This window comes from Hippocampus guttulatus, chromosome 13 (genome assembly GCF_054856545.1).
Source record: "Hippocampus guttulatus isolate MCC_2025c chromosome 13, RoL_Hgut_1.0, whole genome shotgun sequence".
NCBI lineage: Eukaryota > Metazoa > Chordata > Actinopteri > Syngnathiformes > Syngnathidae > Hippocampus > Hippocampus guttulatus.
Genome location: NC_141273.1, coordinates 16,809,151 through 16,828,702, shown reverse-complemented (window position 1 = coordinate 16,828,702; position 19,552 = coordinate 16,809,151). Strand labels below are relative to the sequence as shown.

General features: G+C 44.7%; 2 protein-coding genes across 3 annotated transcripts in view; one reads left to right on the top strand and one right to left on the bottom strand.

Moving 5' to 3' along the window:
- Positions 1-2,852: 2,852 nt before the first annotated feature.
- Positions 2,853-6,961, top strand: crip1 (cysteine-rich protein 1). Its single transcript, XM_086126872.1, has 4 exons — positions 2,853-3,016; positions 6,083-6,177; positions 6,433-6,490; positions 6,636-6,961. The coding sequence occupies exons 1-4, from the start codon at positions 2,977-2,979 to the stop codon at positions 6,671-6,673; spliced, it is 231 nt and encodes a 76-aa protein (XP_085982998.1). The 5' UTR covers positions 2,853-2,976; the 3' UTR covers positions 6,674-6,961.
- Positions 6,962-9,765: 2,804 nt separating this feature from the next.
- Positions 9,766-19,552, bottom strand: part of mideasb (mitotic deacetylase associated SANT domain protein b) — a 20,122-nt gene continuing 10,335 nt past the window's right edge. For both annotated transcript variants that reach the window (XM_086128125.1, XM_086128124.1), the window contains exons 3-13: positions 17,937-18,227; positions 16,775-17,093; positions 16,136-16,202; positions 15,621-15,763; positions 15,437-15,540; positions 15,018-15,093; positions 14,009-14,097; positions 13,000-13,149; positions 12,810-12,929; positions 12,236-12,408; positions 9,766-11,576 (exon numbers count right to left, since the gene is read on the bottom strand). In XM_086128125.1, coding sequence (XP_085984251.1) covers positions 11,333-11,576; positions 12,236-12,408; positions 12,810-12,929; positions 13,000-13,149; positions 14,009-14,097; positions 15,018-15,093; positions 15,437-15,540; positions 15,621-15,763; positions 16,136-16,202; positions 16,775-17,093; positions 17,937-18,227 — 1,776 coding nt within the window. In that variant the 3' untranslated portion in view covers positions 9,766-11,332. The remainder of the gene's footprint in view (positions 11,577-12,235; positions 12,409-12,809; positions 12,930-12,999; positions 13,150-14,008; positions 14,098-15,017; positions 15,094-15,436; positions 15,541-15,620; positions 15,764-16,135; positions 16,203-16,774; positions 17,094-17,936; positions 18,228-19,552) is intronic.

The following is a 19,552-nucleotide window of genomic DNA, read 5'->3' as shown; positions in this document are numbered from 1 at the left end:
GACTCGAGGCCCCTGTGACGTCGTCACGCTGCTGTCGCGTTTCCCCTTTGGCTTAAGTCAAGTACGTACGAATATGTAGAACGCCACAACGATTTTTACGGCGTCTGTAGTGGTCGACAATACGATGGGGACGAAGTTCCATGTAATCGTCGTCGGAAGCTCTGCGTGGTCGTCGCCGTTTCCGATATGAAGCGGACGGATTCCGTTCGCTCGTGCGGCTGTGCCTAATGGAGTGTCTCTAGCCTTTCAAAACGAAACGGGAAAAATGGTGACAAAAGTGCGGGGGGAAAAAAAAAGAGTTCTGCGGATATGCTGAGCAGCTGCTTGCCGCCGCGTGTTGCTCTCGAAGCCGTTTGACGATGCCCACATGTTGGCACACGCTCACTTTGGAACACACGAGGAGGAAGGAAGGAAGTAAAGTCGGCACTGGGGCCAGGCTGATGAAAGGCTCGGCCAAATTCTGCTGCGGGTTTATCTTGAGATGAGCTCATCAGTGCTGATTTGCAGCGACCCAGAACAGATGCTCATCCCTTTGTGTCCTTACACGTTTGACTTCAAAAACGCTTTTTTTTTCTGGGAAAGGTTCACATCATCAGATTATATATTTTTTTAATTTTGCCAATAAATCAACTACTACTAGGTCAACTACTTAAGGCTGTGAAGTCTCGATCTGCTTGGTACGTCCACAATTAAAACAATTAACAATTCAAATAATTTCCTTCCTGCATGGCCGCGGCGCCCTTTTACTACATCTGCGTTTTAAAGTGGAAAATTAGTTATTTTCTCTACTGTAAAAAAAAATAATCATTTCTATTGGATCCAGATTTTTATAATTGGTGATATAATGGTAATTACTTTCAGGACAAAGCCTTGTAGAATCCAAATGCGTGGAAGACTTTACTGGATGGATGGCGCACCAGCTAGCATGCTAGGCTAATGCTAAGGCTAAAGCAGTTTCTGTTCCAAATCCGTTTGCTTTTTTTGCAAGCGATTGAGAAAGAAAAGTGCAGGAAGTGATGTCACCCGTTCGAAGAAGCTCAAGTCGACTTGTTTGTTGTTTTGTAAAGAGGTAAAAATCTTGTGAGAGTGTTCAAAAATACCCCCCCCCCCCACACACACACTTGAAGTCAGGTTGAGGGACGGCAGTGTGACCCAGGAACAGATCATTTGTCTTTCCATTACTGCCCGTGGGAAAAAATGTAAGTGATTGTTTGTTTTTCATCTGTCCAGTACAGTGGTTGCTAAAAATGTGCTCTTTGGTGACATCATCGTCATCATCTCATGTGAATTCATCCCCTGCCCTGCTCCTTGGTTTCCTGTTGTTGAGAAACTCCCCGTCACCAGGGCAACCATCTTAACAAATAGGTCGGTGTTGCCCGAGCAACCGATGTAGCAGGAAGAGCACGCCCCGTGCAACATTTTGGGGAGTATTAGGAGCATTTTTTTAAAAAATTGTAATGTTCTCCCAGCAGCAGATTTTCAGAACCGATTTCAAGACAGGTGTTCATTACAAACCCACAACCTGACCCTTTCAGCCCAAAAAACTTTCGAACCGAGCTAAACTTTGACCTTGAGCCCTAATTGCTTGGTCGCCGCGGTAACATCATTAGCCGCCAAAAAGGCGTGTTTTGTTTATATGACACAAACACACCTTGCTCACCATTTATCTCAAATATTTACCCACGTGTATACATCCACTTAATGAATTGATATGACAGACTCCTTGATGTCTTTTCTTTTTCTTTACGACAGGTTGGACCTGTTGCTGGGCGGGTTAGAGCTGCCAAAGATGGTGATGTCACTAATGGGCTGTTTCAGGTCAAGTACTATCAAAAGTAGATAGTAGGCGAGTCCTTATCAGCACGCAGACTTTGCTCTTACGGGATAAAGCAACCACCGTGTTACTGTCGCTATGGAAACCACCCTGCGTGATGGAATACGCTGAATATTGTTTTTAATTGGGACGGTTCCAGAAAATGACGACATTGATGTTTTGATCGTGTCACGTAAAGCAATGCCATACCTCCGTGTGGCGACTGGCCCGACAAGAAATACATCTAATAAACCCTAACCAGTTAAAAGTGGTGATGTGATTGGTTGACTGATAAATCTGACCTCACCAATTAAGATCGCAATTGGATTTTGCGGTAGTTTGCAACCCTTCGAGGGTACGTGAATACAAACGGTGCAGCAACAGATGACGACAGCTGTGCGAAAGAATACTCACAGGCATATATTCTTTATCCCCGGCAAAAAAATTAAAAATGCAACTTAGTCATCTGGCGCCCGGCTAGGCAGCCGTCAGCAAGTGCTCTCATGAGCCTTGCTTATTTTTGTTATTTTGACTTCAAAATGGCGCCGCGTGAGTGGCTGCCTTTCCAGCATCTCATAACTTTGCTGCTGTGAATCGGGAATTTCTCCATTGCGAGACTAATAAAGGGTTTCTTATCTTATCTTATCTTAGTTGTGAAACTTTTTTTTTCTTTAGTATGTACGATCTATTATACTGCCCCCTGATGGTCAATGAACACACACACGGTCAGTGAGCATCAAGTCATGATGCTCAAACTGTTTAATTCTTCTCGTCTTTTAATTGTCATTACTGTGGGTTTAAATACCATATTTTATAATATACAAACTGTAGTCATATTTTCCTTATTTTAAAAAAAACGCATTACAAAAATATTTTTTATGAGGGGGGGTTTCCATATTTCAAGGCGGAAAGGTGATTTGAAATTGAGCCGTTTTGTGTTCTCCGAAGGAATTAAAAGTCAAAGGTGCATTGTTGGGAGGGGTGTATCTCTTTAACAGCGTGACTAGAACACTCCCACACACGCACGCACACACAAAAAAAAGTAGGATGCGGAGAGTTATAAAGGTGGCGGCGCAAGTGTGTGCACACCCAGCCCGGCGGTCTTTGAGGTGGTTTCGCTCGCACTGCAATCAATCATCTTCACACAAAAAAACTATCCAAACATGCCAAAGTGTCCCAGTTGCAACAAGGAGGTCTACTTTGGTAAGAACCGCATTTTTTTTTCTTTGGCTTTCACTCTGTGTGCTGCATCTCGATGAGGAAACAGGAAATGGTTTCGAGTCTTGACGTGCGCGTCAAATCGCTTTTTTTTTCGCCCCCTCTTTGCTTCCTGCAGCTTGACGAAAATACGTGAAAACATTTTTGATGTCGTGTTCAAGTTCGGGAAATGAGCTTCTTTCATGAATTAATAAATACATTTTTCAGAATTCAACTCGTGTAACTGGATTGAGTTTGGACACTTAATTGGGGGAAAATTGATTTATTTATTCACATTTTTTTCTGAAATGTTTTCAGGTAAGAAGAAAAATGGGGAAAAACGATGGACTTTTTTTACTACACATGAAGAAGCACTTTTACTTGTTTTCAATATACATTATTATTTATTATTTATATATATATTTAAAAAAATATATATATAAGCTTTCAGTACAATGATTTTTTTATGCACAAAAGTAAATTATTATATATATTTTTTTGCAATTTAAAAATATTTTTCCCTGTATAAATGTATTCTTTTGGTTTACAAAAATATATATAATGTGTCACTAAACTTTTCTCTGAGACCGAGAAGTGAAGGTGAACATTTTTATTCCTTGAAAACGACGTTGTGCACACTGGAAAGCTTGCGTCTCTAATGTTTGCGGTTTTTCTTATTTCTTCATGCCCCCCATAAATCTATATTTTATTTTTTCCATGTTGAAATTTATTCACTTGTTTTTAATGAACTCCTGTGACATTTTTGAGAGGCAATTTTGAATTGGGTAAGAAAATAAAATGTAACTTTTTTTTTTAATAGTTTATTTTAAAAAAATCATCATCATAAAAAACTCTCACAAACTTTGGGACTATGTCAGTGACCAAGAGGAATTTAGGACTTTAGAATTTATTTTTTGATATTCATCCTCCAATAAGATGCTCAATTTTGTATGTTACATTTTTTTTAACTTAAAGCCAAAAATAACACTTTCTAAATGTGCCAATTTTGACCCACAACATAACCGTGATTTTAATCTACACTCAATTAGGTGGAAGAAAGAAAAAAAACCCCATCTGCGATTGTCGTCAAGTACAATTGTTATTGGTCTAAAAATATCACTCGCCACAGTGAGCAAGTATTGGAAAAAGCGTCCAAATTATCATCAGAGTGCTTCCATGAGACCTGTGAAATTTTCATTCATTATGCAGCGCTTCTTTGTGCTCGCTCCACTTGAATAATCATCTCGTGAGGTCGCTTGATCCATCAAGTGAGGACAATATGAGGTTGGAAAAGTCGACTCGGGTTACCGACTATAAGCGGCGAGTGGCGCGAGGAAGGACACAACCTCGCTTGATCAAAGCGACTCGTGCAACAACGTTATGTAATGGCGATAACGAGCCGAGCAGAGCGGCGAGAAGCCAAAACATTCCGCGTCTAATCTGATGGATTTGGTCTTGGATGGACCGCACGATCGCGCAAAATTTACCATGGAAAAAGGCAGACATGGAAAATACACGGGGGAACTTTTCAGGTCAAACGATCCTTTGCGGGATGCTCCTGTTTTGATCCAATTCAGGGAAAAAAAATGACTTTGGAAAAGATGAAGGGAATAACTAACTGTAAACATAATTGCTAACCACCGACATCATGGCTAACTGCCAATGTTAATGCTAACCACAAACATTCTCATTCGCTCAAGCGTCAAAACGAGATTAATGCTAACTGCTAATGCTATATTATTAGCCACTGACATTATTGCCAAGTGTCGTTGCTCACCGTTACCGTTATTATTGACGGGTCGCGGCAAGCATAAAAAAAGTCGCCAACGGCTCATTTAATTGTAAACCCGTTCATTGACAGTCGCGCGAGTCATCGAAATCTTCATGTTCAACGTAAAAACACGTTAGCCACTTATCTTATTGTGACATTATTGCGAAATGCTTCCATCCAATTTTTCTAAGCACTAATGTTCGGACTAATCACGAATGTTTTTGACAAGAAATTAGACGCTAATGTTTTCGAAATCAATGTTATCGTTGTTTGCTAATGTCATTGAGTGGTATAATAGCGAAAAAAGAAGTTACTGTTTTGGTTCCTGCTGACAGTACCGCTCTGTAAGTGTGTGTGCACACACACACGCGCATTTAATTAAATTGTAACTGACATTTAAAGGCGCATTACGTAATTGTTGATCCACCTGTGCCAGCGCAGTCTCCTTGCTGCTTTGTTGGGTGTAAAGTACAATCATTGTTTCAGGTCACTGCCCCCTGTGTAACAGTATAAAGGTTAAGAGGAACAAATGTTTTCATTTGTTTAGTTTTAGGTTTTTTAAATTATTTTTTATTCCTCCTCTCCCACCACATTTTTGCAGTGGGAGAAAGCTTAGGTCATGGGGAAAAATGGCCTTTGTTCAACATGAGAATCTTTGAGTGCACTTCTCTTCTTTTTTGTTTTAAATTCCAGAGCAACACACGTCTGCTTCCGCATCCGACAAGTGGAACTGATATACTTTTGTATTTAGTCACGTAGTCTGATCATGGTGCTACTCTACACTCTTTTTTTTTACTTAGGTAGCAATTTTTAAAAAATGATGGTATTATTTTATTTTTATTTCTTCAGCATTTTTCAATCATGGGGAATTTTTATGCTCATACGATTTGTGTCGCCAGTTCATCCTTTTCCGATAAAACAATAAATCCAAAATTTGAAATGAAGCGAATGAATAAATAAATAGTAACACATTTTAATTTAATAAAATAAACATTTACTGCACATGTACTGTAAGTAAAGAAATCCCTCAAAAGAAATAAATAAATACAATGAAACAAAATAAACGGCAGTATTTCCAATTCGAGCTTACAGGGGTAGCGCCGAACGAGCCCCGGGAATTCTACCTAGCAACAAGGGTGTCATGCGATCTGAATCAATAATCTGATCTGAATTCTTTCGGTTTCGACGTGACTTTGCTTTTTTGTTAGTGCGATGGCTTACGTTTTGAACAATGATCATAAAACCAAGTAAACGCTGCGCCATTTGCCACCTGTGTGATTGTGTTTTTCCGTGTTGTGCAGCGGAGAAGGTGTCATCTTTAGGCAAAGACTGGCACAGACCCTGCCTCAGGTGCGAGAAGTGCCGTAAGACGCTGTCGTCGGGATCACACGCTGAGGTATCGATCAGTCCATGAAACTGTATGGCTCAAGCCCACGAGAACAGCTGAACTTTATTTGGCATGAAACTGAGGCACTCTAAATGGCCGCAGGTGTCTTCGGTCTCTCGTTTAGCACGAGTTTGAATGTCGAATTGTTGTTCACTCTTATTCATGACCGTCGTACAATCTCAACAAACGCGGCAAAACTAGTTAGCCGCTAGCGTTATCCTTAGCCGCAAACGTTAGCTGAGATCTGATGTCGTTGTGTTTCAGCATGATGGCAAGCCCTACTGCCACAACCCCTGCTACAGTGCACTCTTTGGACCCAGAGGTAATAAACTATTATTTCACACGGTATTCCGATGCTCTGTGTATTCCAATTATTTGTTCTTCGAAAGCCTCTGTAGGATTCTCAGTTGTTGTCATTTAAAAAAAGAAAATAAAATGACATTTGGATTGTTTTTGTTTTCTTGCAGGATTTGGATCCGGTAGACCGGACAGTCACAAATATTAAAATTGCAAGAAAAAAAATGTAAACACACACACACACACACCCTCTATGTTCAATTGGATATGGTTTGTCCTCCAATATTTGATTGTTTTTGACCAATAAAAGCTCATCAATGTGCCACAAAAATGAGCGCGTTTTATTCTTTACTCTCCAGTCACGACTGAACTCAATTGTAAGCATCAAAGTTATTTGAAGATAGAGACGATACTGTTATTCCATGAAATTAAATCTGTCTAGTGCATCATCACTTGTGCATACATGAAATGAAATAAAATTGAATAATAACTGCAAGTGTGTACAGTCTTAATTTGAATGTGAATCGAGATAACCATCTAAGAACCCACACAGCATCTGTTTCTTGATTTTTTGTTTTTGTTTTTTTGCCCGCTGCCGACTGGTCGCAGCGTTCCTGGGTCACTGCGGGCTGATGGACGGTCGCCACGGCAATGGACCCAAACAAGTCAGCAAAACAGTCACAACCATGCAAGGCAGCTGCTCACTGCTTGGATAATCACTCACGCAGAACCCTTTCTAGTTTTAAGATGGAGACTGTGTGGGATGAAAATGAAAGTGATTTTCGGGGGGGTTGGGGCGGGGTGGGGGGGTGGGGTGGTATGAAACCGAAGACTTCCCTGGTGTACCTTTGAAGCTAGCACACAGTGATTAGCTGTTGGAGAGAGTCATGGTTTCCTCCCACGAAGATGAGCTCATACACTCAAACCAACCTTGACTTTTCATTGCGCTCGCTCCTTCATACTTCCATGTTTCTTGTCATCAGTGTTCCATCTGTATGCTTTCATCTCGGGCTGGAGCCCGTTATGAGCATCCAGCAGAAGGCCAGAGAGCCCTCTTGGATGGGAAAGATCACGAGGTGGCCAAGCCTCCGTGAGCTGGATGTCGTCCACCTCACGTAGAAAAATAACACATGTGGCACTGATTCAGACGAATGTTGTGTCGCTTTGCGCTAGCGGGTTCGTTTAATAATACAACTTCTGGAAAGAGGAGAGGTTCTTTATTTGGATTGCCGTCTTGGACGGAGGGGGAATGCAGTCACCGTGTGTACATCTCATTTACCCCTTTCCCACTGAAATTAGTGGGTAGTAGTGATCCGTGGCGGCACGCTACCAATTGGCATATTGTCCCTTTACCATTGACCAACAGAAGGCGATTCTGCGCCCCCCACCCCTCTTCCACCACTTTGAGTTGTATCGTGATGAGACGTCTTAAATTCTCATGGCTGTTGGGTGATTTTGAGTCATTTTTTGTGCATTCTCTTAACCAGGGGTGTCAAACTAATTTTTTTGTCGCGGGCCAGGTTATAATTCCCGTTTCCCTTGGAAGGCCGTTATGACTAAAACTATATAAAGAAGTCAAGAATAACGTTTTATTAAATTCAGTGGCAGGCCGTGCATTTCAACCTTAGGCCTTCAGTGACGTCACATACATTAACACAATATAGGCTCGTCAGGCAGCACTTAATTTCAGGAGCATTTAAAACCCATCAAGTATGCATTCACAATTAAGAGCAGGAAACTAAATTTACAGATATTGTCAAAAATAAAAATATTTAAAAAATACTCAATAAAATGCCACCCAAATTACGCTGTGTGATCATAAACAAGTCTGTCCAATAAATTGCGCAATGTCGCAGTTTCATATAAGACACCAACCACACAATAACAAAACAAACTATTCTTTGAAAATAAAATGAACAGATCATTTGCATTTTGAGAATAGGCTATACAACAGCAAATAACTGAAAATGTTGAGCAGCTGAGATTGAACGAATTTTAGTGCACGAAGCTGACTACAATGCGCCATGATAAATTGCAGGTGAGCTGATTTATTTGATACATTTTTGTATCTTTGTCATTTTATTTCGTGACCATTAATACTAACGAAATAAAATAAGAAGAAATGTCAAATAAAATTCATTTACTCACCAATGTAGTGCCTGTTCACTGAGCTGCAGATCGACGCGAGTGTCCTCAAACGTTTTTAAACGCACCGTAGCTTGTAAGTGTCCAGCCATGCTCTGATGTTTCCTTGCTGCCTTGATAAAAAAAAAAACTTAAATTGGTAAATCCAGTGGAAGGTCCGTCTTGAAAATTGTGTGGAAAGTAGTCCTGCAACCAGATCAACGTCTTCTCCTTCGGCCATTTTGGGTCAAAATGCAGCAACAGCTCCCTCTAGCAGGCGCTAATCCAATCACCGAACGCGCACGTCCAGTGTCGACGTAAGCCAGACATGTCCAGCTCCGGGCCTGGAGGGCCACCGTCCTGCCTATTTTCCATCTCTCTCGGCTGCAACACACCTGATTCAGATGATCAGCTCATCAGCCAGCTCTGAAGCAGCATTAGAACATTCCTGATTATTTGAATCAGGTGTGTTGCTCCTGGGAGAGGTGGAAAACAGGCATGATAGCGGCCCCTGAGGACCGACTTTGGACACCCTTGACGTAAGCCCTTCTAGCTGGCCCTGGTACGCAGACTCGTGATCTGATTGGCTATTGCAAGCTGACTGTGCCCGTTCATTTACAGCGCACAGGGGCCTGCTCTGTTTCATCTGAAGGCCCTGAGCAAGTTTAGTTTACCTGGCAACACAAGCTATCTGAAATATGATTGGTTAAAAACTCTACCATAATAAATAAGTTATTTATCGAGTAAGTGGAAATAATACGACGTAAAGAATACAGAGAATAATTTTGTTTACATATTTATGAAAATAAAATAACATCAATTAAATTTATGTTATTCTCAGAAAAGCAAATTTATTAAATTTACTTTTCTGAGAATGTTTAGGCCAGCAGAGAAGGCCTTGCTGGCCCTGACGGAACGCCACTGATTAAATTATTGTTTAAGTAACTCTAACGAAGGGTTTGGTAACAGGAAAATCCTTACAATATGTCACTGATTTATTCCATATAAAAATTTGAAATTTTGGTACAGATTTTAGCAAGTATCGTGTTGTTATCATCTTTGTCAAAGTTGTCATCTTTGATTTGTGAACCGAGTGATGGTGGTGCTATGCTACTCTCTAGTGGCAAGTGGTGAAAGTGCACTGATATCCAAAGAAAGAAAAAAAATTATTGAAGGTTTCAGGAATATGTAAGTTTAATAAACAGCGCCTCATAAATCATTGACCCAAAAAACGTGGTAGAAAACTGAAACAAATAAGTTACATGGTCGTAAAAAGCACTCGTCGTCATTCAGTTGATCCAATCGTTAGTGTGAACCCCCTTACGAAAATAGTGTAGAAAGTCGACCTTCACTCATATGCATCTTTTCTTTTTTATGTAATTAGCTAAATATGATTTTACAATGTTTCTGCTGCAAGAATTTCAAAACAAGCCCCGAATTAAGAAGGAAATATAAATTACACGTATCAAACAAGAACAGTCTTCCATTTTACTGTTTTGCGTCATCAACACACACGCGCACACACACAGTCTGTGCATAGAGCCAAGGTCGTATTCTGGGATTTAACCGTCTCTCAAAGTCTCTCCTACTGCACCCCAAAAAAACAAAACAAAACAAAAAAAACTCTCTTGCCTTAGTAACAAAGGCAGAATTTGCGGCCAGGAGTCTTTTTTTTTTTTTTTCTTTGAGCCACCCTCCTCACAGTGAAACGTATGTATGTGTATGGTGCCGTACACCACGTGTAAAAAAAACATGAAAAAAAATAAAGAATCAATATGAATGAATGAATATACCAGCGAGTTGATACATCATTCATACATCCACACAAGGAGGTGTAATAATCTGTGACTCCGAAGCCCAGAAAGAGGTTTGGCTGGGCTAGGGTAAATCACCAAGTGGCCCTAGCCACTGTCAGCTCACACCCTGGATCTCCTCACCCGCCCCCGAAATAAATAGCATGACAATGAACCAGGCAAATTTTAAATAATATAAACTACATAAATATATGTCAGTGAGTTGAGAATGGGGTCATCCACACAATTTGTATTGTGGAGGGGGGGGGGGGGTCAACTGCGAGTCTGAAGCCCAGGAGAAGGCCTCCTGGGTGGGACAGAGAAACATCCCAGCGTCCTCACATGTGGGGAAAAAAAAAACCCTCCAGTGAAACGTTTATTTTTGTGTGTGTGCGTGTGTGTGTGTGTGTGTTGCGCTCCATCTATTGCAGGCCTGCCCTTTTTAATTCTTCACAGTAACCAACAAGCAGCCATCCTATTGGTTGAAATAAATTTAAAAAAAAAAAAACCTCAACACGCTCAAGACAATCATAACTAAAAACATTATCAACAAGAATATAAACACAACAGGAAGTACAAAGCAGCCACACGGGACAAAAAGAATTGCAATACCCTGTATATGTACAGTATATCTAGATTTTTTTTGATTGTCAAAGAGGCATTGACTCTTAAAAGACGCTAGAGTGCAACAGTCCCACCTGTCTGAAGAAAGGTCAAAGGTCCTGGAAAGGCGGGAAGGGGGGAAAAGCCTGGTGATGGCTGAAGGGGTGGAGAAAAAAAAGGAGGAAAAAAAAGCAGCATGGCTTTTGATTTGAGGTTGCAGAGCTTAGAGAACACTCACGCACGCACGCACACACACACAAACACACACACGCGCACACACACACAAACACACACACACACACACACACACACAAACGTCCCTGAAGGTGCAGTCGCAGTGAAGTGCGTCACTGCCAGTCGTCGTCATCGTCCTCGCTGTCCGAAGTGTCATCCTCGTCGTCCTCGCTGTCACCGCCCGCCTGCCGCGTGCCGATCGGCTGGCGGGCGGCCATAAAAGCGGCGGCCCGGGCCTGGGCTTGGGCGGCGCGGGCGCGGTCCTCCGCCTCCTTCTGGCGCAGGGCGGCGGCCTTCTTCTCCTGCTCGGCGTGGCTCTTCATGTGAGCGCTGCGGCTCTTCACCTTGTAAAACACTCTGGTGGAGAAGCCGGGTCAGATTGGATTTTTCCGAGCAGACGGGATAGTGTGTGGTTTCCTCAAGATGGGCAAATTAGCATATCAGTTTGTTAGCCGGTAAATGAAAAGTGGATCGAGTGAGGTTCCCAAGGGCTGCAAAGTTAGCATATCAGTTTGTTAGCTGTTCAACAGAAAGAGGATAGAGTGAGGTTCCCCAAGCTGGTAAAGTTAGCAGATCATCTCGTTAGCTACTAAGTGGTTTTCACATTTTGACATGCTCATATTTCTCAACCACTATCAGTCATCTACACTTTGGTTTGTGTGTGTGTGTGTGTGTGTTTGGGTCAAAACTCTTTCAGTTCGCTAAAATAAATGTACAAAAATGAACAATAAATGAGATTGTTACTCTCACTTAACCATGAAGAACTTTCCTAAATATCCTCATTCTAATTCAAATTTCAACAACATGTAATTACTACATAATTCTCGAATAAACGACGCATAATTTATAAACGGTTATTTCGGAACGCGACTCTATAAGACTGGTGGATGCAGTCGCGCAGCACGTTGTCTGACATGCATCCAGTTGCTAGGACACGGTCGGCGATGACCAGACTGTTGCATAAAATCCATGTGATGATTTCACGGCTTGACGTGTTGGCATGTCAAAGAACGAACCTGCCACATTTCTTGCAGGGGAACTCTCCCTCAGGGCCGCCGGCGCCCTTGTTGCCCGTTGAGGGGCCGGTCCTGTGGGGGGGTGCGACGACGTGAGGTGGCGGCAGCGGCGGCGGCGGCCCATCCCTGGCCACGACGTCCTCCTGGGACCTCATGATCAGGACCGTGGTGGTCTGCGGACACCGGAAGATTTTATGAGGCGCGCAGAAAAATGTGCTTTATTGCAGCGCGCACTGACGTTACGCAACACGTTGGAGTGCTTCTGCAAGTCCACCAGGGGGCAGCAAGCATAAGGAAGATTCAAAGGTTTACAAAGAGTAAATGTTGCTCTTGGGAGGAAAATAATTCGAACTGCTTTAGCAAGCTCATGTCATCCTGATTTGTATTTCAAATTACACAATTCACGTCCAGGAAATGTGACTGAAATGGCCTCATAAAGTTAGATTTTATTTCCCATGCGGCCATGTGAGTCAATATTTGCAACATGAAGAATAGAAGCATGATAAGGTCAAAGCACCAAGGCGTCATCCATTCTTTTATTTGTGCATTGCGTTCCCATTCCCGCCCGACTTACGGTCTCGGCCGACGGCAGGGTGTGCGCAGGGCCGACTTCTTGTTTCCTGTCAGCTGAGCCTTCCCACTTCCTGTTGTCTTCTTCCTCCTGCTGCTGCTGCTGTTGTAGTCTATGAGCAGCCTGCAAAAACAGTTCCGGTGAACGGTGTATCCCTCCGCCGTTGAAATCAAATGCGACGCTCGAGGCTTACCTTATTTGGATTGGTGTCCTCCTCCTCGGTCGTCCCGCCAGACGGAGACGCCGCCTCGCCATAGATCAGAGTCCCGTTTCGGCCGACCTTGACGTGCTTTTTGTATGAGTAGTAAAACTCCACGCACTGCGCCACCGTTTTGGTGCTCACCTGCAGAAAGATCCAACGATACATTGACTGTACATCTATGCAGTTTGTTTTTATATTCCAAAATTGCCCGAAATGGCCGCTTCAAACCAAAATGACAGACTTCTTGAGTGTTTTCAGGCATGACAATTTGAGACTTTTTTTGCAGGTCCACTCATAGACACACGTGCCAAATCGCATGTTCTGAAGTGAAACGGTCTTTGAGGCTCATTTATTCTTTTTTTTAATCCCAAAGGAAGCATCTGAGTCAAAATGGCCACTGCAAACCCAATCGGCAGACTTCCTGTGTGTTTTTCTTGACATTTTTTGGCGGGTCAACTCATGATACACATACCGACCAAATTTCATGTTGACATGTTGAAAATAGTGAAAATGACCCGGAAATGTCAGCTTTGAACCAAAATGGCACACTTCCTGTGTCTTGTCGTCAGGACTTCTCAAGACTTTTTTGTGTGTCTAATCATGAGGAACATGCCAACTGAATTTCATGTTGCTAGGCTTTGGGGGCTGATTTTTTTTTTTTTTTTGTGGGACCCTTGGAAATAGTTAATATGCCCTGAAAAGACCAAATGTGAGGCTTCTTGAGTCTTTTCGGGCATGACTCATTGAGTTGGTTTTTTTTGTGCGTGTGGATTAAATCATGATAGACACGCACCAAATCTGTCGACCAAATTGCAAGTACGTAAGTGAAACTGGCTTTGGGGGCGAAATTTTCTTGGGAAGACCCTGAAATGCCACTTCAGACTCCGCACGCGGTCAGAGAGGCCAAATTCAAACCCCCAACCTCAGAGCGGTGCCAAAAACGTGTGAGGCACCCGTCCGCCGTGCTTCCTCATCCTGACTCTTGCAATTGCAGACTTGCCTGTTTCTGCACCATGAAGAAATCCTTCTTGTAGGTGGCCATGCCTTTGTTGAACTGCCGTCGCTCGGCCGCGGACCACTTGTCAGATCCTGACAGATGCAAGAAAATATTTAGCATCGAAGCAGTGCGATAGCGGTGCTCGGCTGACACCCCCCCCCCCCCCTTCAAAACACTGACTCTCCTGTCTTCTGTCCAGGGGGGGATTAACCACATGCTCTAACGGCACCCACTCTGGACCCCCCCCCCCCCCCCGCTTGTCCTGTCCTGGGTTCGCCCATCACCCACACTTTGCTTCGGCAGCTGCCATCACTCAGAGGGAATGTTGGACGTTCGCAGTCTTATGCTGCCATTTCAAACACAATCGTACCACATTATTTATTTACAATCTTTTTCCTTTTTTTTTTTAATCTACTCGGTCGGGTGATGTGGAAGCGGACATATGAGAAAGTACCGTTGCCCGGCTATTTCCTGGCACGGCGCTAGCCACTGCGGCGGCGGCGTCAGCCGAGGCTGAGCTCAGAACGCGCTTCCGATTCCCGTCTTTTCTTGCCGTCTATTGAATAAAGCGGGTTGAAAGAGCACCAGTGGATCGATATCAGATGTTCTGGAGAACAATTTGTTGGTAGTTGATTTTCAATTCCTGAACGAGGTTGACCTTACCTGAAATGTGGAGTTGAGTCACTTCATTGTATAGAACAAAAAAATAAATAAATTGACAGTGCGCTGAACCCCAATTAAGGACATGTGAGCATACTGAGCGACGAGGTCTTTAATATGTGACGCTTGCGCTACTGCCGACTGGGCTCTTCCTCTCCTCGTCCCCCCCGTGCGAAACCGCACGAACCCCACGCCATTGAAGGCATCAACCAGAACTGCTCTTTTGATTAGCAACCGATTTCCCAAGGGCCCCGCGTTCAACTTTTCACTGTGTGTGTGTGTGTGTGTGTGGGGGGGGGGGGGGGTTAAGTGGGGTGGAGTGGCACGGCGGCTCTTGGCGTAAATGACGAACCTGAGTAGTGGTAGTCGGACAACGAGTGGGACTTTGGAAAGACGGGATCGCTCAGCATGAGCAGGGATAAAGCGGCCTGAAAGAACAAAAGAAGACAACAACATTTATTTGACGAACGTGCTGCCCGAGAGAGCTTTCCGGAACGTCAATAAACTTCTGCACTCTCCCCCTCTTTTTGCGACTTGCCCAACTGCGCAGAGCAGAGTGGGCAAGTCAACACCCCCCCCCCCCCACACACACACACACATCCCCTTTGCTCCCTTCCCTCCATATCCATGGCAACGTCCCCGCGACCCTTGTGGAGTTAAAGCGGATCAGAAAATGGATGGACGGGTTATTGTAGGGTTTCAAATGTATGTTTCAAGCCAAGGCTGTGGTTAACGAGTTGTTTCGCGCCGCTGCGGTTGCAAGTCGCTCACCATGATGTCACCGTTGCTCCGGTGCAGACAATGGTGGGCCAGCTCCTGGTTGCTGCCTCCGCCGCGCAAAGCGCTGGAACATGCCAGGTGCATCAGGTCTTTCACTGACGCAAAAGGGACAAAGACACGTCACGGGTCGATTGGTCCGTACGCGGGCCATTGGGCGACTTTTTGGGCGCCGTACCTCTTTTATGGTAGTCCGGCTTGTCCTCCAGTTGCGTCAGGGGAGCCCAGACCAGCTCGGCTCCGTGCGCGTCCAGCTCCACCAGGGAGCGCGGCCTCAGGTCCGGCACCTCCGCCTGGTATCGCGACCCCATATTTATCCGTCTGGGGAAGGCGACATGGAAACAATCAAATAGAAGAAAAATAAAAATGGGGCCCTTCCGTGACGTGGACTTTTTTTTTCTTCTTTTTGGGGGGGGGGGCGGGATTACAGGTCATATCAATTCATTCTTGATGATTTCGACTGCGCAAAGGTGGCGGGTATCGTAATGGCATTAATTAGATGGCTCGCGATGGCCGAGGATGACGCAGCAAAACGCTGCTGCCTTTGCAAATTCAACACGTCTCACTGAGGACAGCTCATGAATCAGCGCAGTGTTATGATCTGGATAATTGGCTGTGGAGCGTGCGCTCCAGTGTGAGTGTGTGTGTGTGTGTGTGTGTGTGTACTGCCACCGCAAACAGGAAAACACTCACGGCTCAATGCTGACCGGAGTGGGCTCACTCACTGCCGACAGAATCGGAGGAGTCATGTCGCAGCTACCTGAACAAGCAAAAAAAAAAGACAAAACTGTTTCAAATTAGGGTTCAAATTAATTATTTCGAGGCAAGGTTAGGGTTTTCGACTCGGTTCTCAAGCCCCGTTTGAGGTTTCCAAAAAGGGTTAAGATTTATTTCAGAGGGGTTTGAGGCCTGCGTTAGGGTTTCAAACAAGGGTTAATTTATTTATTTTTTTAATCAAAGTAGTATTTGAAGCCAGGGTTAAGGTTTCAAATTAAGGTTCCAAGCCTCGAGCCTTAGAGTTACAAAATTCGATTTTGAAGCCAACTCAGGGTTCAAATTCTTATTTGAACCCTGAGTTCAATGCAGGGATCGAGTTTTGTATTTGAAAAAGAAAAAACGGTCTAAATTCTGGTTTAGGGTTTCAAACAGGGGTTAGCATTTCAATTTATGATTTGAAGCGATTGGTATCATTTAAAATTATGGTTACAAGCCTGGATTGGGGTTTACAAATTAAGGCTCGAAACCAGGGGAAAGTTGGAGTTTCAAAAAAATGCAAAGGTTGAAGTTGGGTCGGGGTTGAAATCGTGACGTTTGCCCGTTTGTGTGTCGTACTTGAGCAGAGCAGGTTGCGCGAGGCCGACTTGGGCGTGGCGGACGGCGCTGCCGACAGGAAGGTGGCGAAGTAGAGCCCGGAGCCCTCGCGCACGGGGCTGAGGATGGGCGGCGGCGTGTAGGGCGGCACGGCCAGCGGGTTGTCGGCCAGGCGGACGGGCGAGCGCAGGTGGCTCTGGTACGGCGTGACGGCCGAGTAGACGGCGGCCGGCGCCATGAAGGCGCCGGGCTTGGGCGGCGGGATGAAGAGGGGCTCAGGCCGCGGGCGCCGCTTCAGCTTTTTCACGACGTCGTCGTCCGCGCGCGCGTCCTCGCCGTTCTGCCGGGGAGCAAAAACGCGTGACTGACATCGATATAAATACAGAAATAATAAAGAGCCAGTTCAACGGTTACATTTGAGCAAATTTATCGTGACCGTCGTTTAGCATGTGCCGGACGATTAAAGTTTTTTTTCTTTTTTTTTTTTTGCTATGGTCAAGATTGTTCCGCTTGGATGACTAAAAAAAAACAATCAAACAAAACGCATGACTATTTTTAAAAAAGACTTCGACAACATTTTACTAAACCTTATTTTAAATTTCCTGACGGTTATTTTTAGTGCTGTTATGGCTAATAATTGACGTATTTCTTTTTGGTTTATTTTTCCTTGAAGTCAAGCTTATTTTTTTCCACTTCCTAAAAATATGAATGTCGAGTTGCATCTATTGTCACGTTAACTTTGCGAACTTATTTTGAACTAAATTCATTTCTGGTCATGGTCGGCGGCTCGATGGCCAAGTGGTTAGCACGTCGATCTCAGAGTTCAGGAGGTCGTGGGTTTGATTCCGGCTCCGGCCTCCCTGTGTGGAGTTTGCATGTTTTCCCCATGCCCGGGTGGGTTTTCTCCGGGTACTCCGGTTTCCTCCCACATTGCAAAAACATGCATGGGAGGCTGATTGCACGCTCCAAATTTTCCCGAGGTGAAAGTGTGAGCGCGGATGGTCGTTCGTCTCTGTGTGCCCTGCGATTGGCTGGCAACCGGTTCAGGGTGTCCCCCCGCCTACGTAGACGCGATGTCATTTCTATCAAAATATCTCAAGGCAATGTTTGAAAAACAGCCGAGCCCAAACTGTCAACTGACTGAACGATCGTTGACGTCAATGAGAAAACAGGAAATGTTTACCTGCTCCGAGCCCTCGTTCAGCGAGTTCCTCAGCGAGCGGCGGCGTGTGACGATGACCGACGGCTTGCGCTCTGCGCCGGCGATCTCCGGCGGGTCGGAGGGCCTGGGCGGCGGCGGCAGCGGCGGCCAGCCACAGGCCGGCGCCGCGCCGGCTCGGTCGCCGCACGAGGAAAGCTCCAGCCGGCGCACCGGCACCGACACGGGGATGACGAGCGGGAGCAGGCCGTCGTCTCGCGGCCGCTTCATGCTGGGGCCGCCCGACTGGGAGGGACCCCAGGACCTGTGCGGCTCCTGGTCAACAGCAGGGAGAGGATGTTAGGAAGAAGTCAAGATCAACAGAAATAAGCACGAAAATGCGCGCCAGGGTTAGAATAGTTGATACATTTTCAATGTAGTTAAGTGTTCATTTCATTTTGACTTGTTTTTTTTTTTAACTCATTCACTCCCAAAGACGTTTTTAAACGTCTTTTTAGACTTAGTCTAGAATTGGCTGGTACTGAATGAGTAAAATAATTCAGTTCGTTTTAATTTGTTTTGAAAGCAGGTTTGTCTTGTGTATTTTTTGAAGTGCTTCATTGTAGTTTTTATGAGTTTTACTTCTCGCTTTAAGCGTTAACAGGAGAGTCAATAGATTTGCTCTCATGAGACACAATCAAATTTTTCCAATTTCATCAACGCACGACAGCCCTACCATCTGACGTGCGCGTCGTTTGTTGGAGTCTCCAAAGAGATTGGGTTTACCAATGTCACTTTTGCCAGCAGTGTTGTAAAATGTAAAGTGACTGTCGCTCGCCGGTGGAAAACCCCAGCAAATACCCCAGAGCGCGGCTTGGCGGAGAGATATTTTGCTGAGTGCTGCATGAAGAAGAGAGTGCGTGAGTGTGTTTGCGTGTGCTGGAGTGGGAAGAGGGGAGGGCGGGTGAGGGTTGAGGCCGGAGTCTATCTTCTTTGATGGAGGAGGGGAGGTGTGGGGGGAGGGGGGCGGCGCAGGCATGCAACCAAACAGACGGTTTGTACGAGATGTCAGCGGGCAAATGTAGGCCACGGTGAGTTCCACTGACTCAGTTGTTGTTGAGCAACTTGTTGCGCAATCATCGCGCATGACTCTACATGATACCAGCCGGGACGGGAGTCTATCTGTGGTGATTGAAACAGAATAATCGCAGGTTTGTTTATTGATTTCTCTCTTTTCAGATGGCGGCCCGGCGGGTGCAGTGGTTAGCGCGCTGACCTCACAGTGCGGAGGTCGTGGGTTCGATCTTGGCTCTGGCCTTCGCCTCTTTTTTAACTAACCTTGTGGCCCAGGTCAAATAGCATATATATATATATATATATATATACACAGTATATATATTTTTTGGTCATGTCGCGGGCCACTGAAAAATGGATGGCGGCCCGCAAATGGCCCCCCAGGCTGTAGTGTGGACACCACTGATTTAAAGGGATCCTCTGGTCCATTTTTCTCCAACAAGCTCAATTTACATACTTCATAAAAATAAAATGAACAACTTTTAAACCGCCCATTGGAAAACAAACACAAAAACCAAAATCGGCAATCGGGAAGGGGGAATAATTCTTCACGCCGATGAATCGCTTCCATTTTAGCCCCGCCCACG